At 35.8% G+C, this 26387-nt stretch overlaps 1 protein-coding gene across 11 annotated transcripts in view; it reads left to right on the forward strand.

The window, feature by feature from the left end:
* The window catches only part of IQUB (IQ motif and ubiquitin domain containing), a 163909-nt gene that overhangs the window by 41743 nt on the left and 95779 nt on the right, over positions 1-26387 (forward strand). For 8 of the 11 annotated variants that reach the window (XR_012074307.1, XR_012074305.1, XR_012074308.1 and 5 more), the window contains exons 11-12: positions 4840-5088; positions 6006-6191. Coding sequence is in view for 5 of the 11 variants with exons in the window: in XM_072964578.1 (XP_072820679.1) it covers positions 4840-5088; positions 6006-6191 (435 nt within the window). In the remaining 6 variants the exon portion in view is untranslated. Of the gene's footprint in view, positions 1-4839; positions 5089-6005; positions 6192-6729; positions 6979-10511; positions 10870-26387 lie in introns of those variants that run through there. The other 3 variants (XM_072964575.1, XM_072964579.1, XM_072964576.1) reach the window with 2 other exon arrangements.

Here is a 26387-nt window from a genome sequence, read left to right on the forward strand (position 1 = left end):
TTATACCATTTATTCGCTTTTTAAATTTACCTTTGATAAAATTCAGTCTTTCTGGTGAGTTCTGACAAATGCAGAGTCATGTAGTCAATGGCCAACAGAGCAATTAAGATAAAAAATGATCTTATCACTTCCCCTAAATTCCCTCATCCTGCTACTTGTAATCAACCCTTCCAGTGGCTGCCTAACCCTTGACAAACCCTGATCTGCATTTTATTTCTGTACTTAACCTAACTCAGAGTGTCATAGAAATGGAACTGTGCTCCGTGCACAAGCACACCAGGTTTTATTGTACTTCGCTTTATATCACTTTGCAGATACTGTGTTTTTACTAGTTGAAGGCTGTGGCAACCATATCAAGAAAGTCTGTTTGCACCATTTTTCCAACAGCATTTGCTCACTTCATGTCTGTGTGTCACATTTTGGTAATTCTCAGAATATTTCAAAAATTTTCATTATAATTATATTTGTTATGGTGATCTGTGATCATTGATCTTTGAAGTTACTATGGTAATTTTTTTGGGTCATCATGAACCTCACTCATATAAGATGGAGAGCTTAACTGATAAATATATATATGTTCTGACTGCTCCACCAACCATCTCTTTCCTACTCCTCCAGCCTCTCTATTCCCTGAGACACAACATTATTGAAATTAGGCCAATTGAAAACCGTACAACAACCTCTAAGTGTTCAAGTGAAAGCGTTGTACACCTCTCCCTTTAAGTCACAAGCTAGAAATGATTAAACTTAGTGAGGAGGTCATGTCCAAAGCTGAGCTAAGCCAAAAGTTAGGCCTCTTGCACCAGTTAGCCAACTTGTGAATGCAAAGGAAAAGTTCTTGAAGGAAATTAAAAGTGCTCCTCCAGTGAACACATGAGAGTTAAGAAAGTGAAACAGCCTTACTGTTAATATGGAGAAGGTTTGAGTTGTCTGGATAGAAGATCAAACCAGCCACAACATTCCCTTAAGTTAAGCTTGGTCCAGAGCAAGGCCCTAACTCTCTTTAGTTTTATAAAGGCTGAGAGAGGTGAAGAAGCTGCAGAAGAGAAGTTTGAAGCTAGCAGAGGTTGGCTTATGAGGTTTAGGGAAAGAAGCCGTCTCCATAATATTAAAGTGCAAGGTGTGATAGCAAGTTCTGATGTAGAAGCTGCAGCGAGTTATCCAGAAGATCCAGCCAAGATAATCAATGAAGGTGGCTACACTAAATGACAGATTTTCTGTGTAGATGAAATGACCTTGTATTGGAAGAAGAGACTTTTACAGCTAGAGAGAAGTAGTCAATGCCTGGCTTCAAAGCCTCAAAGGACAGGCTGACTCTCTTGTTTGGGGCTAATGCAGCTGGTGACTTTAAGATGAAGCCAGTGCTCATGTACTATTCTGAAAAATTCTAGGGCCCTTAAAAATTATGCCCAACCTACTCTGCCTGTGCTCTATAAATGGAACAGCAAAGTCTGCATGACAGCACATCTCTTTCCAACCGTGGCTTAGTGCATATTTTAAGCCCACTGTGGAAACCTACTTCTCAGGAAAAAAAAATTCCATTCAAATTATTACTGCTTACTGACAATGAACCTGGTCACTCAAAAGCTCTGATGGAGACATACAATGAGATGAATGTTGTTTTCATACCTGTTAACACAACATTGTTCTGCAGCCTGTGGATTAAGCAGTAATTTTGACTTTTAAGTCGTATTATTTAAGAAATACATTTCGTGAAGAGGTATGGCCAAGATAGCAGAGTAGGAAGATCCTGAGCTCACCTCTTCCCACCAAAATTACAGCTGTTTACAGAGCAGCGATCTATGAGAACAACCTGAAGATTATCAAAAAAGATTTTCCACCACTAAAGATAATAAAGAAGGAATCACAATGAGGTGGGTAGGAGAGGCCGAGATGTAGTATAGTCAAGATCCACACCCCCGGGTAGATGACCCACAAAATGGGAGGGTGATCACAATTGCAGAGGTGCTTCCCAAAGGGTGAGGGGTCTGAACCCAGTTGGGCTCCCCAGCCCAGGAGTTCTGCATCGGGAAGACGCGTCCCCAGAATGTCTGGCTTTGAAGGCCACCAGGGCTGGCATATGGGAAAGCTGGAGGGCTGCACTGTAGGAAACAGAAACTTTGCTCTTAAAGGGTGTGCACAAAATCTCACAGCTACCCCAAACTTCAGCAACCAGCACTCTGATCAGCTGTCAGCCGTCAAGGAGAGCAAGACCCTCCGCCAGAAAAAAGGAGGCTTAAGTGAAACTTAGCATTTTTTAGCAATAAAGTATTTTAAAATTAAGATATGTACATTTTTTAAGACATAATGCTATTGCACTTTTAGCAGACTACAGAGTAGCATAAGTGTAAGTTTTATTTGCACTGGGAAACAAAAAAATTAACATGACTTGCTTTATTGTGATATTCACTTTATTGGTGTGGAATTGAACCTGCAATATCTCCAAGGAGTGCCTGTAGTCTTTTTTTTTTTTTTTTTTGGTTTCCTTCATTTAATTTACTGCATTTGATATTCACTCATTTTATTTAGTGTTTTATTAGTTTGTGTTACAAATGAATAATATTTTTATGATCTGGATGTACCAGAATATTTATAGTTATAGGACATCGGGTTATTCAGAGCTTTGGGCTTTTGTGAATAAAGTCACTGCAAACTCTCAATTGTGAGTTTTTGTGAAATTGGTTGTTTTGGGTTGAATATCTAGGAAGTAGGACCGTTGAGTCATGTGGTAAATGCACATTTGCCTTTATAAGAGACTGCCAAAAATTTTCCCAAGTTGCTTGTACCATGTTGCACCCCCATCTGCAATGTATGAGAGTTCCAGGTGCTTTGCATCCTTGTCAGTACTTGGTATTGTCAGTTTTTATTTTAATTTTGGAATTCTAATAGGTGTGCTGTAGTATCCCATTATATTTTAATCTGAATTTTCCTAATGAGTAATTAAGCATCTTTTCATGCATTTTTTGGCATCCGTATATCTTTTTGGTGAAGTGTCTGGACATATCTTTTGCCACCTCCTATTTCTTCAGTTGAGTTGTTTATATTCTGATTATTGAATTTTGAAAATTCTTTGTATATTTTGCACATAAGTCCTTTGTAAGATACGTGATTTACACTTATTTTCTTAGTCTGTGGCTTGCCTTTTCATTCTCTTAACAGCATTTCTAACTGAGCAGAAGTTTTTTATTTTGATGCAGTTCAATTTATTCATTTTTAAAATGGGTCATGCTTGTTATTGCTTGTTTTGTACTTGAGAAAATTTTTGGAAGATTTAATATTGTTAAAATGTCCATATTACCAAAAGTGATCTACAGATTCAGTGCAATCCCTATCAAAATTCCAATGACATTTGTCATAGAGATAGAAAAAAAAGGTCCTAAAATTTGTATGGAAACACAAAGGACTCAAAATAGTCAAAGCAATCTTGAGAAAGAAAAACAAAGCTGGAGGCATCATACTTCCTGATTTCAAACTATATTACAAAGCTATAGTAATCAAACCTTTATAGTGTTGGCATAAAAACAGACACATGGATCAATGAAACAGAACAGAGAGCCCAGAAATAAACCCGTACTTATATGGTCAATTAATTTACAACAAAAAAGGAGCCAAGAATACACAATGGGGAAAGGACAATCTCTTTAAAAAGTGGTCTTGGAAAAACTGGACAGCCACTGGCAGAAAATGAAACTGGGCTCTTATCTCACTCCACATACAAAAATCAACTGAAAATGGATTAAGAATTTAAATGTAAGACCTGAAACTGTAAAACTGTTAGAAGAAAACACAGGGAAAAAGTTTCTTGACATTGGTCTTGGCAGCATCACCAAAAGCAAAGGCAACAAAAGCAAAAAGAGACAAATGGGATTGCCTCTACCTGAAAAGCTTCTGCACAGCAAAGGAAACAATTCAACAAAACGAAACGTGACCTGTAGGATGGGAGAAAATATTTGCAAAGCATGTATCTGATGAGTTAATATCCAAGACAACAGGTGCAACTCAATAGCAAAATAATTTTAATTCAATTTTAAAATGGTCAAAAGAATAAACATTTTCCCAAAAGAGACATACAAATGGCCTACATGTGAAAAAGCTCATTATTACTAGCCATCAGAGAAATACAAATCAAAACCACAGTGAAATATCATGTCACCAATGTTAAAATGTCTGTTATCAAAAAGGTAAAAGATAAGTGTTGGCAAGGAGGGAAAAAAGGACACCTTGTGCACTGTTGGTGGAAATGTAAATTGGTACCACCATTATGGAGGTTCCTCAAAAAATTAAAAATTGAACTATTATATAATTCAGAATTTCACATTTTGAAAATTGATCATTGAGCCAATCCAAATTTATTGTTAAGATGAATAAAATGAGAACAACACTCGATTTTGTGGGCTTTTATTTACATGTGAATCTAGCTATTGCCTGTAAGAATAATTAACACAGCATAGCACTAAAGATCAAAAAATCTAAATTCTTCTTAAAAAGAAGTGCCAAAAGTGCTTGTGAGGTTTTCTTACTATTGCAACTCAAAGCCTCTACCCACTCATTTTTTTTTTCAGTCAGTTAATTTTCTAGATGATTTTACCACATATATCTAAAAGTTGATGAATAATAGAGATTTTTAATATTTTGGAAAGGTAAATGAATACTGCTTGAAATTTAAGTTTTGTGTAGAGTAGGAAGTTAAGGGGAAAATACGACTTTAAAATTAACTGACTTTTTAGTCTCATTCTAAGATGTTAGCCCTCAGTACTTCTGTCAGTTAGCATTTGGCCTGGCTATTATACTTTCTTTTCTTTTCTTTCTTTTTTTTTTTTTTTTTTTTTTACTATTTAGGTCCCTCAAGACCCATTGAAGTTTTATAAGAAGATTTACTTTTGCCATAGTTGCCAGCTCTATTTGCCTTCTACAGAGTTCTCTGTATCATCCACCTCACACCGCATTTACCGGTGTCGTCACTGCATTAACCTTGACAATGAGACTCGAAAGCGAGAATCATTTTTGAAGTACAAATGTTTACTTCAACGACTCTACTATTCAGAAGCTGATTATGAAGATGATTCTAAAATTGCTTTCCTGATGCAGGTATGATCAGTAGACATGGCCAATCATGGATGAAGCTTGTCCATTGATTTTACAGAAAAGATTTCTCCTTTCCCACCCAAATCTTTTAAAGTAATGGTTCTTCGTTCTGTGTTTATTCTTTGTGACGCTGGCCCCTCTGGCAATTCTAAGTTTATATATGCAGACCTCCTGATAAAAAGTCATTTCAAGAGCTTTAGCTAGTCTGGTTTAAATTCTGAAAACAGTTTCTAAACAGTTATTTCCCTCTTTATTTTTTTCATTAAAACAACAAAGTATTTTTAATAACACCAAGTGAATTGCTTATTCTTTATTAAGTCTTAATTTCCTAACTTGTAAAATGGGAAGGAAATGACCTGTGATAACCCCGAGGATAAGATGATAGTTACTAATGAATTTTGAAAGGTACTTAATACCATGTAAATATAAAATCAAATTAACATACTGGAAGAAGTATACACAGCTAACTCTGGGTTAAAGACGGAGTCATGACTGAGATTGGTAACATAGTTTGGGCAGAATGAACAGAGATTTGGTGAAAAATAAGGAAGTGTGTGCACTGAAAACCTCATGAATAAGGTATATACTCAGTATGAATTGTTTTCTCAGTAATACAATAATCTTGAGGAAATTTTTTAACATTTTTATTGATTTATAATCATTTTACAATGTTGTGTCAAATTCCAGTTTACAGCACAATTTTTCAGTTATGCATGAACATATATATATTCATTGTCACATTTTTTTCCCTGTGAGCTACCATAAGATCTTGTATATATTTCCCTGTGCTATACAGTATAATCTTGTTTATCTATTCTACGATTTTGAAATCCCAGTCTATCCCTTCCCATCCCCACCCCTTTGAAGAAATTTTACATTTAGAAGAAAACATTCTTTTTCACAAATGTCTTGACATCCAGCTAGAAGATATTCAGTACTTGACGGAGAACATCTGGGCATCCCAGTCGGCGCTCAGTGCCTGGAACGATCTCAACGATCTGGTCATGGTCAGATGGGATAAGTCCTTGGAATGGTCGCCCTGGAACTGCATTCTTCTTACCAAAGATGAAAGCGCTACTCATCTCAAGCTGCAGAGTATTGAAGAGGTAGGAAACTTTATTTGGGAACCTAATTTGATCATTGGAATTATTAGAGATAACTTGAGTGCCGTACATAATTTAAATACTTCCATTGGATTAAGAAACAGAGAACCCGTGGATAACTTACATAACAAAATACCAGGGATGGTATGTATGGCAGAGATTAAAATTAAAAGGACACTAAGGCACATAAAAGGTAAAGATAAGATATCTGAAAGTCTTACAAGTACCTAACGTGATACCACGTCCTCCTAATGACAGCAAGTTCAAGCACATTAGTTCCATAGTAAGTTCCACAAGAACAGGGATATTGTAACACCTACAACAGTGTCACAGACTAGTGATTTAATAAGTATTTGCTGAATGAATAAGTGAATATTATCATTAGGTAGGTAATATGGAAACTAGAATCTGGCCATCTTTGATTAATCATCAAAAAAGCACACTAACTTCTCAAATAAATTGTGTTCATAATTTTGTGCTCTAACTGGCAATCATACTGACGGGGTAGGGTTCTGAGGCTCCGTTTTTCATTTGCTTCCAGCTACCTTGGAGTGGGGAAAGCACTGCAAAAATTACATACCATTTAATTTCAGTAACTTGCAAGATGCAATCTGTATGACATTTTGATGAACAGAATTGAGGGGCCCTTGATGCGTTCCCAGAGAGCTCCGTTTATACTAAGCAAACCTGTGATCCCTGCAGCTGATGCTGTTCTCTGCCTTCCATTGACTAAATTGCTGTACTTTAATTCCATGCAAGATGTCAGCTAAGGGAAAATAAAGAAATGACTTCAAATATAATAGCCATTTTGAATCATGTTTTTTCCCCTGCCTATGTTCTTATTGGGAAGGGGAAGGTGTAAAGAGGAGAAACTAGCTAAATTTTTAGCTTTTTTGAATAATTTTCTAGTAGAAGCCAGGCTAAGAAAAATTTCACTCTAGGGATTGAAAGAAAGGGCAACAAGAAATTGAAACTATGTTTAATATTATATTTAGTAAACTAAGCTGCCTTATAAATATTTAATCACTGGAAGCACAGCCAATACTAGCAATATCATTTCATCTAGGACCCATAGTGGGATTGAAGTTCATTCCCGAAGCTGATATTCCACTGCTTCTTCAATTAATCCACACAACTCCCTTTGTGTATTTAATCAAATTACTGCAGTATCAAATTAAATGTTCTATTCACATGCATTTCTAATTTCAGGAAGCTGATCTTACTGAATTTTTGTAAACAGAGCTCCATTTACACAAAGCAAGCCTACTATAAATAAAGAAATGACTTCAAATGTAACTGTCATTTCAGACAAACTGAAAAAATTTGCCTTTTTATGGTTTGGGGCTGGTGTGCTCTTTTAAATATTAATATTCAATCTAGTTAAAGAATAGTTTATTCAGCCTAGTTAAAGAATTGTTTATGTCTTGTGGCAAGTTAAAGCATTTCCAGAATTTCCTAAGTACATAGAGATATTTGCTTTCTCAGTAAGTAAAAAAAAAATATGCAAAAGTTAAAATAATCTTGACTCCTTGCAATCACGACACAAATTGTAGGAATAGCATGGAAAAAGACTTCTGTTCTTTGAACTGTGTGTGAGGCAGATCAATTTCTCATGGTGTGTGTATTGGCCAAAGTAGGACAATAGTGGATTTAAAGTCAGGAGGCCTGACCCAGTATTTTCCCATTTCTGTCACTAACAAACTGCAGGATATTAAAACCTGCCTTCTTTGCTTCATAAATTTTTATAAAGGTTAACTAAAAACATGGAGTCAGTAAGAGGATCAGAGCAGCCCTAGCTTTGAATTCTGGCTCTATCTAGGAGCTGGGAGAAGTTGGCCAAGTTTGTTAATGTCTCAATTGCCTGTTTTTCTCATCTATAAAGGGGATAATGGATATTGGACATTTTCCCACATTATATTATTCTTTAAGAATTACTTATTGTTCCTTTTATTTATGTTCCATAATGTGCTATTCCCATCTTTAATGATCACTTTTTGGCTTTATTTTTGCCCTTGGAAATCTGTAAAGTTCTATATATGTATTATCTAACATTGTATAACAGAAATGTGTTAGTGTTTCTTGAATGAAACGTGGGCTAAGAAGTGGTGGAATAAAGTTAGATTAGTTCAAAGGTTGAGTATTTTGACCTGGTGAATTTGTCTGTAGAGAGGAAACTTTTTTTAATTGAAGTATAGTTAATTTACAGTATTATTTTAGTTTGAGGTGTACAACATAGTGATTCAATATTTGTATTGATTATCCTCCATTTAAAGTTATTATAAAACAATGGCTATATTTACCTATGCTGTACAATATATCCATGTTGCTTACCTATTTGATACACAGTAGTTTGTGTCTCAATGCCATACTCCTATCTTGCCCTGCCCCCACTTTCTTCCCCCAACTGGTAACCATTAGTTTGTTCTCTATATCTGTGAGTCTGCTTCTGTTTTATTATATACATTTGTTTGTTTTATTTTTTAGATTCCACATATAAGTGAAAAGTATTTGTCTTTCTCTGTCTGACTTATTTCCTAAGCATAATACTTACTCTCTAGGTCCACCCATATTGTTGCTAATGGCAGAATTCCATTCTTTTTTTTCATTGCTGAATAATATACACGTATACACCATAGGGAGGAAACTTAAAGATAAGCCCAGGATACGTCTACATAATGCTTTCTCTAAGAATAAGGAGCCTTCGGCTGCTTTTCTCCAGGGCTTTCTTTACTTGACTTGACATTGTGGAGGGGTATTTAGTCAGGGGATGTCTTAACTTTCAGGAAACAAGTTGTAGAAGTAGGTACCCTTGATATTTGTGATTTGATTGAAAAGGAGAGTCGATTAAGATTAATAAAGAAAATAGATGGTATTTATTAATTCAATCAGAATTTACTTTTGAATGTGCCACACACTGTGCGTAGTGCTTGGGAGAAAACAAGGAAATCTAATGGACACAATTCTTTATTGTTTTAGTTGCATTTGAGCTTAGCTGCAAATAGCAGAGTCAGCAATTTATAATAACTTAATCAAATAGGGGGTCAGTTGTCTTATGAAACAAGAAGCCCAGAGGTTAGCAGCTGGAGGTTTGTATGGTAGCTTCCCAGTGCTCTCAGAAACCCAGGCTCCCTAACTTCTTCCTCAGCCGTATTTAACCTTTGGCTTTAATCCTAATGCTTGTGTACTCGTTTAAAGATAAGATAGCTACTTCATCTCCTGCATAATACCCACCTTCTGGATGTGGCAAAGCCTAAAGTTACTTAACAGATGAGTCTTCCCACTTCTAAAAAACTTTCTTATAAGCTTTATCTAATGGCTTCTATTAAAAATATATACATATATAAATATATTGTGTATATATAAATATCTATCTATCTGCCAGAAACTTGTCACATGGCCTCTTCTAGCTATAATAAAGGCTAAGAAAACTAAGCATGTCACAAAATACTAAATCAGGCCCCTATATAAAATCAGTCCTCTAAATATGAATGGAAGAGAGAATGAATATTGGGTTTGGCAACTAGCAGTGTGCCCCTTTCATTAGAAAACAGATTGTCTTATAATGTGGCAAAGCTGTGTAACAACGTTCAAAGTGCTGTTGTAGCTGTAGAGAGACAAGAAGCCTAAAAATTAATTAAGAGCAGCTAAAAACAGAAAGGCACAAAGACTTAACAAAGGCAAGAAAGTCATTTTCTGTTTGGAAAACAGAAGAGAGATGGTGCAGGAACTCATATCTAAGACAGTAAAAAGGGTGACCAGAGAGAAGTTTACATTGTCACAGCACCATTGTGATCTCTATTTTGAATGCTGGAAAGATGGAGGAAAGGACTAATTTTAGGAAAAAAATCAAGTTGGTAATTATATCAGTATTGACATAGATTTGAAGAGAACCAAGGTGACAAGAGCATTCACACAGAAATACTGGTTGAATGTTTGCCTTATGGTGCCAAGAGACACATATATGAAGAAGACCTAGGTTGAATCTTTGAGGAATTTTCCTTATTATCCATGGAAGAGACTCGCAAGCAGATAGTGAAATTCAAGGCAGAATGAACTGAATATTGCAATTAAAGTACATGAAAGTGCTTGCAAGCATGGAAGAAGGAGGGATTCATTTGGACTCAAAGAGGTCAGACAGAATCGAGAGGCTTCCAGGTTAAAGCGTCATAAAAGCTGAACTCTGAAAGATGATGGACAAAGTAAGAAAAAAATGTGTTCTGGTCAGAGAGAACTGACAAGCAGAGGCACTGAGGCATAAAAGTGTTTTTACTTGGAAAATATATCTGTGACATTTAATAGAATTTGATTTTCTTTTCTTTTCAGGGATATGAACCCTTGTTTATTCACAAGATCAAACACAAACATTTCCTGGCTAAGAACTATTTTTCTCAAATTCCACTGCTGGCTGCATTTTTACTTGATGATGGTGAAGTAGATGAGATCAGAAAGAATCATCAGACAGACACCACACCTAAGATTATAGAAATCCAGAGGCCTAGCCCTTAGAAGATCCAGGAGTATTTTTTGATGATCAGCATTTTTGTCCACTGCTAGTAGAATAATACAGAGGTCACACAAGATGGAAATAGAATTTTATCTTTTTGTTGATTTTAATCGTTTTTCATATTGTCATAAGTTGTATGAAGAGAACGTTCCTATATAAACCCTTTACTGTTAGACAGTTAGTGCTAAATTTAAGTACAATTTTGTTTCCAAAATTAGTATTTTAAAGTGAAGAGAACATTTTATTTTACTTATTTTTCACATTAAATTTTTTAAAAATGTCAAGTACATTATAGTTAAAATCAACAGAAAACCAAAAGTTAGGCTTATCTTTCAACTCATATTTATTTTAGATAAAATGTAGTTAAAGGAGAATAATCAGTACAAGGATGAGAGGAAACATTATAGAGTTCTCCTTCATGAAAATCTTTACAGGTAGGATGAAAGATGCTATGTTTTAATATAAATATTTGAATCTTCACATTTTATCTTCATCTTCCATTCTTCTCAAAATTTCAATGGAAAAACTGAAACTATTTATAAACAAACAAAAAGTACATTCCACGCTGGAAGACAGGATAAATATCTTTTGTTCTATGGTAGAAAACCTCCCAGTGGGGCAATAAGGAACTCTGTAAGAAGAATAAACTTGGTCAAGTAAACTTTAACAATTCCTTTCCCTAATAAACCAAAAGAATAGCCTTGACCACATGCATGGCAGGGACCCACAATGATGAACAGGGTAATGAGTCAGTCTTAACAAAATTGGCAGCGCATTCAAAATAGGATGATTCAAGGAGAGTTTATTTACAAAGGGATTTTTTTATAAAGCCTAGGCAGAGTGTAGGGAAACTGAGGAAACAGTGTAGGAACCTGGGGTCAGTATTAGATAAGCTGTCTCTACCCTAATCTCCAATGAATCTGGGGAGGGAGAGGCCTGGGAACCTGGAAAAAGTGTAAAGAAGATAACGGAGAGGACCAGTGACCAGCTGTCACGGCCCAGATGATCTCATGAGCCTGACAGATAAACACTCTGATCTCATCTTCTCCCTTCCTCCAGTCTCCTGCTTGGATTTCCCACTGGCAGAACCCAAAAGGAAAGCAAAAAAGACAGAAGTCTGTGGACACAATTCATACAGCTTCAGGGCAAAGATCAAAGGAGATAAGAGGGAGTGGATCTGGCTGGCTCAGGAGAAGATATCCAGCTGAGAGAGGATTAAAAGTGAAAATGAAGATCTGTAATTCAAGTAGTAATATTTCAACACACAACATAATTATATATGTGTGTATGTACAGAGAGAGAATTCTCCCAATTCCAGTCAGCAGTTAGCAAGGCTGTTCTCTCAAGCTTAGTGATCAAGGAAACAAGGAATTCAATCTAAATATTAATGCTTGTTTTACAAAATATTTTCCAACACTTTAACAACATATTTTCTAGGATGTCCACAGCGGTTTTACTTGGCAAATGAATGGCACGTGGATATTTAAGGAACTAAACATCAAAAAGGGAAGTGCTATTCTCAAGTTTTCATAGACAATTCAGATGTTCTGGGAACTTTCTAAACAGTAAATTACAGATAGGATTAGATTGGGGACCATTCTGATCACTGATAAAAAGGTTAAGATTTAACACAGACAAAAGTGGGTTTACACTGGAAGGACAATGAGCAGAGTTTCACAAGACAGTTCAGGAGAATCCCCTAGCTCGGAGCAGGAAGGGCTGGGGAGGCAGGCAGTGAGAGGGCAATAGTTAGACAGACGCAAATGAAGGACACTGAGAATTCCTCTGTTGACCTCGGGGTGAAGCATCTGACTAGATGGCATTTGCTTACGGTGATAGAAGACTGTGGCGCACAGCTGAGGGGCAGGCCAACCAGAGCAGTTGAATCACATATGAAAAGGGACAGCATCTTAATTTAGGGCTGGGAGAATAACCACAAAGAGGGGGAAAAAAAAAAAACCAGATCAACGACAGACTTTCTTTAATAAAGTCAGCTCTTCTGGTAAACTCATTTCTATCTTGCTAGAACTCCAGTTCTCATTTTTCACAGATATCCAAAAATCCACAGCATAAGGGGTTGGAGATGTCAGCAGAGGGGAAGTCGGGTTGCTGCTCCTAGAATCCTAGCTCCAGGATATTGGGAAGCAACTGGTTAAGAAGTTAAGTTCCTCTCTGCCTTTAAAGTATCTGCATTCCTCTAGTTTAGAACCTCGTGGACACACCTCCTCTGGCCCACTAACAAGTGAAACCATGGAAGATATTCCTTCTTTCTCCTTTAGGGAGACTGTATTATATGGATAAAGTCCTAAACAATAGAGCAGAATGAAATTTTATATCCCGATATTGCAAAAACCGACTGACAAAGAATAGCTACCATATATTTAAAGATTCAAAAATCAAAAGATAGATCCTTTTGAGGACTGGAAACAAATACTCGTTTAACAAATCTCTTAATTATGTTAAGGACATTTGATAGCATTTTTCATCCTTTGGGAGAACATGATACTGGGAAAAGTTGCTATTACATAGAATAAACAATTGCTGAATTACAAAAAAACCTCATATTGGTGGCAATGAAGAGCAGATTTGGTACTTGAAAGCTAAAACAGAAATTTGGTGGATGAGCTCAAGAGAGGGTCCCCTGGAAGTCAGAGGAAAAGTCAAAGAAATAAGGTAGATAAACAAAAATAATAAGTTTAACAGCTTTGCTCTGTCTACACTAGAAATAACATAAGCCGATGATGGAGTAGAAGAGGAGAAACTACTAGCAAACAGAGACTTAAAGCTCATTTTCCTAAGCTGAAAAGGCATATGATCTTAGCTGTATAAAGAGTCTACCAAATACTGGAAGAATTAACATAGAGAGACACACATAGACACAACCTCATGACATTCTGGATTTCAAAAATATTGACCAAATTCTATAAGCATTCAAGTTGGAGGGGAAAAGCTGCAAGAAAAAGTAGCAACAGCGTGGATTTCTCTTCCTCAATGCTAAATGCCAGAAGATGAGGGAGGAACATTTCTATTGAAGAATTTTGAATTTTGAGGGTTAAAAAATGACCTGAGGATTTTTTCTTTCTGAAGTCAACAGAAAGACACTGTTAGGCAGAAGCATCTCATCAGTCTACGTGTGCCCACTCTACTCAGCTCCCTTGAAACGGTGGGGTCAAGTCTGGATGTGAGCTTGTATATGAGAAATGGCTGTGAGCATTCCAACTTCAAGATCCTTTCTAAATGATCCTCACTTGTATGTTATGACACAATGTAATGGACAAAAATAATTTTTCAAATAAAAATCTATTTCCAAAAAAAAAAAAAATCTGAATCTGTGAAAAAAGAAAAAATACCCTGAGTATTCTAACTAAACATCTGCTGTATGAAGGTTCAGAGGGATAAAAGTGTCCCAAGTCTTTTTAAGGGGAGAAGAGTCAACAGATACGTAGGTAAGAAAGTAGATACTGAAATATTCAATTAAAAAATTTAAAAGCAACTAAAAAAACTTAAAGGCATCTGCTAGCAGAATGAAAATGGAATTATAAACTCCATATTTCTAGAGAGGAAAAGAGACCAATAACAACCTTGAGAACTATTATGATATAAGGTTTTTTGTTTGTTTTGTTTTTTAGGTTAATAGGAAGAAAGTACATATAAGAGAAAAACAAGATTAAAAATATCAGTGCATAAATTTGAGTAAATGAAAACTCTAGTAAAGTATAATTATTCTTGTATGGTATCAAATGAGTGAACTAGATGCTGTGTACCAGATATGTACCCAAACAAAATGACATGTAAAGATATTTAGTAAAACTGTATCAATCATAATGCAAGCAGACAACAGAAAATTGGTGGCAATATTAATATCAAGGATGAAATTGAGAAGAAATATAGCAGAGCAGAAGAAATTATTTTGATAAATTATTATTCACAATATAAATGACTAATTAATCTCTATGTTAGGTATGAAATTAGGTTTAAAACAAAAAGTCAGTTGGGAAACAGTTCTCTGTAGGCTTCTAATGTTTCTGCATGTCTTTTGAGCAGAGCTGCTTAGTTCTCTTTTTTTCCAAGGAATGTGTATAACAAGCAGCTTTGAAGATAGAGATAGTGTTCACTATCTCCTGTAAAATGTTCAGAGCCTCTAAGCCCAGCATCCCCTGTCTGTAAAGCAGCTCACTGTGTGTGTGTGTCACGTGGACTTGGTGTCATCCTGAGGGAATTAGGGCAAAATCCTGATACTCTGATTGCTGTTGCTGTGAACAATAAGTTGTGCTTTATCTCTGACTCATGAGTCTTGTGTCTTCTGCTATCATTTATGAAGTCGTGGCACCAAACTTGCTAGCTTGCAATTAGAGTGGCATCTCAGACACTTCTTGATTCTTGATATGAATATCCTTAGAAATGAAGAAAAAAAAAGTGAGTCAAGAGGTAGAAAATGCTGTTTCTCTTCTCTCCCCAGGGACACTGGGTGATTGATTGCAATTCTCCACCCTCTTGAAGTGAGATGGGATTATGTAACATGCTTTGCCCAATGGAAAGCAAGTAGAATTATCTTGTGTCACTTCTGAGCATTGAAGCAATGAATGATTCTAATTCTACTAGATATTCTGCTTTGAAGAAATAGAAAAAGAGTGACTACTTCTCAGCTTGTGAGGGCAGCATGTCCTTGATATCAAAATTTAACAAGGAGAGTACGAGAAAAAACATGATAGGCCTATTGCACTATGAATATAGATCCAAAAATCCTAAACAAAATAATAGCAAACCAAATCCAAAAAATATATGAAAAGATGAAAGCACATGGCTTTTCCTGGTTACTCATCATGTACCTCTTCAGCGCTGCCCTTCCCTTCCCTTCTCTGCTCTGTGCCCTTGGAGGCTGACCCTTAGCACAGCATCCATGTGTGCATAGCCTCCCTCAGCCGGATTTGGTCAGTAGGAAGCATCAGCAGGAAATATGAGGTCTGAAAGAACGAGGTTGGGATATTTATTCCCCTGGCTTCTCCCGTCTGCTTTTTGGCCTATTTTTGTCAAGTGACTGCTTTTCTCTGCCTAAGACCACAGCTCCGGTTGGATGGTCATCCCTCCTACTCTACAGCTCTTTGAATTCTGGGGCTCATTCCTTTTCTTTACTGCTTCAGCTTATTGGTGATAATGGCTTTCCTTTGTAGCTAGGTTACAGTGCTTCACTTTTTTATTTACTTAAACAGTGTCCTCTCCCTTTGTAAACAGTCCTTTTACTAAATACTTCTCAAATAAACCAGGTCCTGCTGGACCCTGAACAAAACAGTAATAGGTACCAGGAGTGGTCCCAGCAAACAGACTTTCGAATGTAAATCTAGGCTTGGGCTGCTCACATATTTGAGGACCATTTGGGTACCCTCCTCATGGGAAATGGGACACTGGTAATATGAGCATGTGGTAGCATCATGATTACTCAAAATATCACCAGTGGAGGCATGGAATGGGGTGCAGATGGAGGATAAGCACAGGGAGCTCAGATGGCTCTGGCAATTAGTTTGATGACAAAGATTGCAACATAAGATGGTTATTTCTTACACTAGAGAGAGTTCATAAAGAAAAGGATAAATTGAAACCCTTGACTGTCCAACACATACCTGGCCAGAAATTCAGAAAGCCCTTAAGACAACTCTACAGAAATTACTTATATCCTGTGTATATAGGGAAGATGTGGCTAAAAATTAGTTTGGAGCCTGACTGTAAGGTTTAAAGAGGTGTCTTGTCATTGAGACGTGCACCCAGGTAAGATTTCATGCTAAGGTGTGGAAGAACAAGGTATGGTCCGGTCTGAGTTAGCCTGTATATTGAAAGAGTTGCAGGATCATGTCAATTTTTACTAAGAGTCAGGGAAACATGTGTAAGAATTTATTGTAAAGGTATTAGACTAAAAAGGATTTAAAAAGATATCAAGCCAAGTTTATGTTCTTGCCTAGCATTCAGGATTTCATATGTTGTCTTGTGGCCCTGAGAATTGCTCTATGTGTTAACGGAAGCCTAAACTTGAAAGAAGCCTGTATCAATGAGCTTGAAATGCCTGAACTTCCCTGGAAAACATTATTCAGGAAGATGGGTTATTGGAGTGCATCTGTTATGTGCAACTTTCTCAGACACCTCTTAAAGGTGTGTCTTCTCCACAAGAGGGTCTTCACCAAAGCATTAATAAGTGCATTCATAAGTGGATTACCAGCATCCTTGAAAAACTCTGTAGTATCTCTTCTAGTAAATGACCCATGTCATTTACTAGAGGTCTGTGCCCCGGGGAAAAAACAAACAGCAGATCTTCTAGGGGCTCTCAGATTAATGGCCTCTGAAATGACGGAGGTTTCTGCTTCGGCAGATTGTGATTCTCTGTATTTGCCTTTCATTCTCTCCCATATGGGGGTTAGTAGTTTGTCCTGTGACCTCACATCTCTTCTGGACCTTAGAAGAGTTGTTGATTTTTCAGTTTGTTTAGCTTTTTACTTGTTAGGGCGGAGCGGTGACTTCTAAGCTTTCACATGCTGGACTGGAAACCAGAAGTCTTCAGCATGCTCTTGCCTTGGAGAGAATTTGTTAATCCTTTTTCCAACTTAAAGTTAATGCATTGCGTATTTTAAAAAAACATTTCTTATATTGCACAACATCTAATACACATAAAAATGGATTAAAATGTTATCAGTGACTGTTAATTTTAAAACATACACCTATATTCAACTTTCAGTCTTAGTGATTCAGGAGGAAATATTTCCATTACAGTCCCCATAAATGTACACAATTACATAAATACACATTTATGTAATCAGGAAAGGAAAATACATACTGAACTATGAACCTGTCGAATCTGAACAGTTTGTGATAATTACAGAGTCAAAGTCTGCTTTTTTCATAAGATCTTGTGGACAGCCGTTGCAAGATGTTTGTGATACATAAACTGCATTTGAAATTCTTCTCTCCCACATACGATACAGCATTAAATTACAGTCTCAACAAATACATACTAAGAGTGATTGTTCTCAGATTCTAGAGAGCTGACATTTTTACACTGTGTCAAAACTGAAATTAAGAGCACATCAAAAGTGAATTCAGCAATGTTTAATCATCGCTGACTCAAGTGACTTGGCGTGAAGATTAATGTAGGGGATGCAAACACAAATCGGTCTGAACAGAGGATAAAGTTTTGCACAAGTCAGAAGTCTATTTTTCCTGACTCGCCATCAAAATAGTGTTCTGGAGTTTGATATTTCATGTCAGTATTGGACTTGTGAATTGAATTAGGTACAAGAACAAGTAACTGAAAGAAGGAAATTGGGTTATTTCTTCCTCATAGCTCTTCAAATTGTTCTCAGCTCTACCTATAGGCCTATCCCTCTGAGAAATGCTGGAAATCCCCCCTGGTTCTCTTTTCTACCTTCACTCCCTGCTCCTGCTTATTCCAATCCAATGTGGTTTTCAAGGTCAGTCCAACTGTACCTCATTCATTCATTTGCTAATTTATCCAACATTTATTTATTTCTTGAGTTTAATGTGAATTAGTTATTATGCCTTGAGGGCATAATGACAAGTAAAGTGCTATCCATGCCCTCAAGGAACCCATGTAGACACACAGACAAATAATTGCAATCTTTCTGTGCCTCCTCATCTATACAGTGAAGTTGGCATTATTTCAGCTGTAGGATCGTTAAAAATTAGAGTGTGTTTACAAAACATGTGAGACACAGGAAGTGTTAAATATTTGTTTAATGAAGGATTAATGTGTGTTTGCTCTAAGTGTTTAAGACCGCATGATCCTCTTTATTTTATTATTTCATACGCAACATGTTGACAGGAGACACACGCAATTAGGTTTATCCTTCACTGACTGGGCATTTTCTTAGTGGCCTACGTGGTTATTAACTGTACAGTAGTGACATGGCACTGTGGGAATTGGTCCAAAGCCATTGTATCCCAATTTGATCCAAGTGTCATCCGTTATCCTCACCGTCTCCTTTTACTGTACATGAAAGCTGTTCAAAAGAGACAGAACTCTACTTTCTGGAGGTGGAGGTTTCAGGTGTATAAAGTGTGAACAGCTACTGCTGATACCTCACAGCTGTGAAGTTTACAAGTATTCAAGAGGTTATTATGAACTTTCCAAAGCACTTTCTCAGGAAAAAAAAAAAATACTTCCCCAACTTTACAAGAGCTTTATCTGCAAATGGATTGCTCTGTCTCTCTCCTCCCACTCAGCTTGGCTTCCTGCTAAAGCTTGTGTTTGGCAGCTTCCAACGGTCTTCCTAACCTGCATTTATCTTTCCCAAATTAGAGGCAGCTGGGCAATTTTAGGAAGACAACAACTCACTAATTCTCTCTTTTCTAATTTGTAAAGCCAGTAATTCTCTCAAACTTGGGGAGACTGATTTGGCTTTGAAACAAAGAACTGTATGCGGTCTTGAACTTTTTAGGCTTTATAATTTTTCAAATATTCTCTAGGAGTGTGAAAGTTTTAAAAATACCAATTATTAGAAAAAAAACTTATAGATTGTGATAGCTTTATTCTCCTTACCTGTTTTTAAGTTGTTATGAATAAAATCAACTGGAGTTGGTCTCCCAGTATGAATAAGAAACTATTTAATTTTTATTATGCATAGCAAGTGGCCAGGAAAAAAAAATCCCTGAGCTGAAAAAAATTTTAAATTGCTTTCTAATATGGAATAAAAAATTCTTATTGCTAAACAAAACCCCTTGCTGTTTTATATTAACAATGTATTTTTCAGTTGTTTGGACAAAATTTCAGAGATATTAACTATTTTTAGCACATTATTATTTGAACTAGCAGGTTTTGATCTGCCTTTCAGATCATCTTTTCCTTGTGAATAACTCTTAAGGAAAAACTTTATCATATAAGCCAAAATGCCACATACCAGTCAGGCTCCCTTCATGAGTTACGGAAGTGCAGAGAAGGAGAGCAGTCTTGGGTATTTGGGCATCATAATAATACTTTGTTTTAAAGACATCAATACACTAATAAAAATATTATGATAAGAAATAGCAAATATAGCTGTGTTATTCTTTTAACGAAAGCTGTATTTTACAAGATGCAAACCTGGCAACCTATGACTCACAAAAAGAACCTCGAATTCCCCCAATATACCTGTAATTTTTATTTGCAATGGTTGAAGTGTTCATAAGGAATTAATTTTTATTGCATCATTTTATTGTTGAAGTAAAATTTGCGAACAGTGGAATACATAGATCCTAAATGTATAATTCAATGGATGATTTCAAAACATGTGTACATCTGTATAACCAATATGACAATCACGTTAAAAAACATTGATATTACCTCAGAAAGTACTTTTGTGGCCCGTTGTAGTCAGTTCCCACCCACCAAACACAATCACCAGTCTGATTTGTCGCCAAAGATTAGCACTGTCAGTTCTCATGTTTTATAAAGGACTCTTTTCTGCTTGGCTTCTTCTGCTCAATATAATATTTTCAAGATTCACTGATGTTGTTGGATGTCTCAGCAGTTTGTTGATATTTATTGTTGGGTGATATTTTATTTGGATTATTTCCAGGTTTTTTTGGCTCTTATAAATAAGCTGCCATGAACTTTCTTTTATCAAGCCTTTTAATGGATATGTGCTTTCATTTCTACTGAGTAAATACCTAGAATTGAAATTGCTAGATGGTAGAATAGGTGTATCTTTGACTTTAGCAGAAAATGCTAAACAGTTTTCCAAAACTGGTTGTGTTATTTCACACCCTCACCGACAACCTATAAGAATTTTATTTGCTCTGTATCCTCACCAGCAGTTGGTGGTGTAGGACTTTTTGTCATTTTGGTGGACGTTACGTGCATCTCATTGTAGTTTTAATTTGCATTTCCCTGGCGACTAATGGTGTTGAACACTCCTCATGTTCATATTGATCATTCTTATGAGTTCTGTTGGAATGTGTTTTTTCAAGTGTTTTGCCCATTCATTAATTGGGTTGTTTTTCTTATTATTTAGGTGTAAGAGTTCTTTATAAATTCTGGATACAAGCTCTTTGTTAGATACGTATATTGTGAATATTTTTCTCTAGTTCTCTGTTTAATTTTATTAATGGTGTGTTTTCAAGACTAACAGGTTTTAACTTGTTACAGTCCCATTAATCAATATTTCTCCAGTGGTCAGTGCTTTTGTGGTTCTAAAAAAAGCTTGCCTTCCCCCAAGTTGAGCAGATATTATTTCCTTCTACTTTGTCGCTTAAGCTTTACATTTAGGTCCTTGATCCATCTTGAATTAATTTTCGTATGTTATGTGAGATAAGGATTGATTAAAAATTTTTTTTAATATGGATATCTAGTTTTCCAGCACCATTTGTTGAAAAGGATATCTTTTCCTCTTCTTTTATTGGTGCCTTCATTGATTTTCTCTGTTGTTTTCTCTCTGTTTCATTAATACCTAGTTTTACTTGTATTAATTCAGTATTTCTATTTACATTGGGTTAATTTGCTTATCTTTTCCTAGTTTCTTCTAGTGAAACTTAGAGCACTGATTTGAAATCTTTTTTCTGTTTTCATAGAAACATTTCGTGCTATAAATTTCACTCTAGGCAGTGCTTTAGCTATATTCAACAAATCTAATATGTTGCAGTTGTAGTATAGTTTTATTTTATAAAAAATGCAGAATGATCAAGTGCTATTCATTGAATAAAATCAATATTTTCAAGGTAAGTATTCAGTCACATGTCTTTTATATATTTGACTCTATGCATATATAATATTCCTCAGATCCATACATAAGCTAAAGGCACATTTCTGAGAAGAAAAGTTTGAGGCAGGTTTTTATTCCTATGCAATTATATGTGTAATGCATAATTTGACTTTGGGCATAAAAATTACTTACTCTAAAATAATATGTAAGTATATCAGATTGACTCAATGTATTAGGTTTTAAAACTACTCAGTCTAAGAAATAAGGGTGTTCACTCAAACTAGATTTATTTTAAGTAGTTTACTCATCTATGAAATCTGGATGATGAATGTTTTCAACTGTTCAGACCACTCTGAGATTTCTGTCTTCTTTCTCTCTCATGTTCTTTTTCTGTTCTCTGAATTGTTCTGATGGTGTATTATGACTAAGGCTAAATATGCCTCTGAAAAGTTCATATTAATTGAAAAAGATTGACCACATTCCCAGGAAGGGGTGCCAATCAGGAAACTAAATAATGCACTGCGTGCAGAGGTCTGTATTTTCATTGGCCAGCATTGCTCACGTAGAGAAATGCAGCCACACTTCACCTGTCTGAAGCAGGCATGCCTATGAGCATTTCTGACTTTAATATTACCCACAGTCTGTTTGTCTCATATGCATGCACGTTATCTAGAGGAATGTGACTGATTCCACAGGTTGGACAGGAAATCTAACTTAACGATTTTATAGTGTTCCCATACGTATCGTTTAGGCTGGAATGTATGTGCATACCATAGCTAAAGAATTAGAAGGTGTCATTGAAAGGTACTGCGGAATATTAGAGAAGACTTGGGTTTTAGTACTGATGCTGCATTTTACTCTGTATTTATTTTGGATAAGTGACTTAATTTCTCCGTCCTCACAATGAACCATTTAGCCCAGATAATCTCTATGGTGCTTTCATCTCCAGAATTTTAGGTCTGCAGTAAATACAAATCAGATGAGAATTTGGATAGGCTCAGGAGAAGGCTAACGTCTGAAATGTTTTGTCAGTGTTCTTCATCAGTGGTTGCTGATCCCTCTCCCAAACTGCACCACAAGGGAACTTTCTCTGGATTCTTCCCAAGCATCTCAGCGAGTGCCTTGTGGGGTTTATGGAGGAACAGTGAGAAAGAGATTGGAAGACCTTGTATCTCTGGATAATCTGGCCTTCAAGAGTTTCACACCATCATATTAGCCTAGACTCATCCCTTTGTAATTCATTTAATTTTTTCAGCTGACTCTATTGGTGTCTGTGGTTTCCAACGGCATCAGCCACAGATAAGCAAGTACTTCTCCCTGCAGCCACCTGTCCCCAGATTTCTGGTCATTTGTTTTGCCCTGTGCCCTCAGTCCTCTGACTGGTTAAAAGAAACTTGGTAATCTGATGCTTTTCTAGCTTTTCTTTGTTGCAGTAGTGGGAGTGATGCTCCTTCCAGTTTCCAAGGTGAAACTGATACAATAGCAATTGGATATTCTTCATCAACTACTTAAACATTCTTGCAACTATGATGCATACATTATATTTTCACACTCCTGCTTCCCTTACAGAACTTTATCTTGAGCTAATTAATACATGTTAATGCCTGAAAGTCTTCTGTTGATCACAGTCATACTTTTGTGCAACAAAACATTTATGTAAACTGGAATTTCAGTTTTTTGGTGATGTCACTTAATTCCTTAAACTGGTGAATTGTATGCTAAAAAGCATATAGAGTTCCCTCTTTAAAAATAATTTTTATTGATATATCAGTTGGTGACTCAGATAGATTCTTCCTTAATTTTGTGCAAGGCAAAGAACTGAAAACCACCCGGCTTACAGTAGGATTTGTTCAGTCATTATAATCATTTATTTTTCTAATTCTGATAATTAGTAAGACTTGCCGAATGACTTATTAATTATATCAATTTTTTTTTTGTTTTTCACTTAGAGACTTTTTAAGACTTTTTCATTCTTTAACCCAATATGCCAATCTATAAAAATTAAAATGTTGTTAATTTTAAGAGACTTTGCCAATACAACATTTTGGTTAAGAATGCCTTTTACTGTATTACATATTTTAAATATATTATTTTCAAAACTCAAGACTACAGATTATAGATTTAACTCATTCAACTTGTGACAGCTCTGGATCACGTCACTCAGATCTCTTGGCTAAAACCCTCCTTGCTGCTCCTTGGATCCACCCCTGGGTTTGCACTGAGGCTGTATTTTCCTTGTGCTGCTCACATCCAGTAGCGGGGATAGCGGTGCCAGCCCATTCCTGTGAATAGAGGTCCCTCGAATAGGCAGTTTTGACTCGGAGCTCTCCAAATCCATGGTCAAAACTCTCTGAGAACTGCTTTGCAGCCTGTGGCTCTTCCTATCCTATTCTTCCTGCTCCTCTCCTTTTGTAGGTGTCAGAATCGCACAGTAATCTGAAGGCTATCTTGCCAATTCTTTCTCCTTCCTTTTTCTCCATAGATTTTTTTTTCCCTAGTGAATCTCTTGCATGTTTGAGGTGTGTCTTGACATGTGCTTCTTAGAGGACCTGAGGTCCCATAAATTTCTGCATAATATCTGCTGTATAATATAATTAGTAAAGCCAATCCTCAGAGTCAGCATAATCAGTCAAATTAGACTTCACTTCTGTCAGAAAGTCTGGCTCTTTCAGTTTACATAAACATTTACATAAATATGAATTTTCAGACTATAATAAAAATGCCTAAGATAAATTATGAAATATATCTCATAAAAGATTACTAAAAGCAGTCAATTCAAGATTGAAATGATGTAATTAATACTAATATAACTACTGTAAGTTTTGGGAAGGTTTTAGAGACAATAATTAATGTATATGTTATTATTCATTACTTATTTTAATAATGCATTATATGAATATCTAATATAAATTATTTATGAGGCAAAGAGGATACTAAAGGGCATAGTATTCCTTAAGCAAATCAGTGTACATTCATATATTAGACTGTGATGTTTAGCTTGGGGAATAATTAAAAAAGAATTATGTTTGAAAAGTCAGAAATAACTCCATTTTTTTTTGGATGTTAATATTAAGCTTTTCCTATGCATAACAAAAGAAAGAAAGTATCACTACTAAAAACTAATTGATCCAGTAGTTACTGTGTATTTTTATGTATATTAACAGAATATGGTAAATATTAAACATATTATAAGGTGAATTAAAAAGTTGGAATGAAGATTTTATTATATATACTACATATAATGTATATATACATATGTGAGACTTGTGTATATGTCTATATACATTTTATTATATAAGTTGACAAAATAGGTTCTTTTTTCTATATATATTTGTTTTCATATTCTTCTTCATTAAAGGTTATTAAAAGATATTGAATATAGTTCCCTGTGCTATACAAAAGAAATTTGTGTTTCATCTATTTTTATATATAGTGGTTAACATTTGCAAATCTCAAACTCCCAAATTTATCCCTTCCCACCCTCTTTCTGCTGGTAACCATAAGACTGTTTACTATGTCTGAATCTGTATTGTAGATGAGTTCATTAGTATCCTCTTTTTTCCTTTTTTTTTTTTTTTTAGATTCCACATATGAGTGGTATATGGTACTTTTCTTTTTATGGCTTACTTCACTTAGAATGACGATCTCTAGGTGCATCCATGTTGCTGCAAATGGCATGATTTTATTATTTTTTTTTTTTTATCACTGAATGGTATTTCATTGTGTAAATATACCATGACTTCTTTATCCAATCATCTGTTAATAGACATGCAGGTTGTTTCCATGTCTTGGCTATTGTACACAGTGCTGCTCTGAACATTGGGGTGTATGTATCTTTTCGAATTAGATTTCCCTCTGGATATATGCCCAGGAGATCCCTCCAGATATATAAGCCCAGGAGTGGGATTGCTGGATCATATGGTAAGTCAGTTTTTTGAGGAATCTCCATATTGTTTTCCATAAAGGCTGCACCAAACTACATTTCCACCAGCAGTGTAGGAGGGTTCCTTTTTCTCCTCACTCTGTCCAGCATTTGTCGTTTGTGGACTTTTTGATGATGGCCACACTGACTGGTGTGAGCTGACAGCTCATTGTAGTTTTGATTTGCTTTCTCTGATAATCAGCAATATTGGGCATTTTTTTCATGTGCCTATTGACCGTTTGTATGTCTTTATTGGAGAATTGCTCGTTTAAGTCTTCTGCCCATTTTTGGATTAGTTTTTTTTTTTTAAATTAAGGTGTATGAGCTGTTTATATATTCTGGAAATTAAGCCCTTGTCAGTTGCATCATTTGCAAATATTTTCTCCCATTCCCTAGGTTGTTGTTTTGTTTTACTTACAGTTTCCCTTGCTGTGCAAAAGCTTATTAATTTAATTAGGTCCCGTTTGTTCATTTTTGTTTTTATTTCTATTGCCTGGGTAGACTGCCCTAGGAGAACATTGGTAAGATTTAGGTCAGAGAATGTTTTGCCTATGTTTTCTTCTAGGAGGTTTATCATGTCTTGCCTATGTTTAAGTCTTTGAGCCATTTTGAGTTTATTTTTGTGTAAGGTATGAGGGAGTGTCCTAACTTCATTGATTTACATGCAGCTGTCCAGTTTTCCCAACACCACTTGCTGAAGAGACTACCTTTTCTCCATTGTATATTCTTGTCTCCTTTGTTGAAGATTAATTGACCATAGGTCTGTAGGTTTATTTCTGGGCTCTCTATTCTGTTCCATTGATCCACCTGTCTGTTTTTGTGCTGATACCACACTGTTTTGGTTACTGTAACTCTGTAGTCAAAATAGATTCTTAATTGTATTACTTTATTGTATGCTTTAATTTTACCAAGTTTAGATGACATCACATTTAATTTGCACCTGCAGGTTTTATTTGTTGTAATTAGAATGATGGGGTACTTCTTGTCCTTTGGTTACTGGGAGGTATTTTTCATTTCACCTCATAACCCATTCTGTGGATGAATATTGACAAAAATGGAAAAGAAATACTCAAACTTAAGGGAAAAAATCCATG

Source organism: Vicugna pacos, chromosome 7, assembly GCF_048564905.1.
Source record: "Vicugna pacos chromosome 7, VicPac4, whole genome shotgun sequence".
In the NCBI taxonomy this organism is placed as follows: Eukaryota; Metazoa; Chordata; class Mammalia; order Artiodactyla; family Camelidae; genus Vicugna; species Vicugna pacos.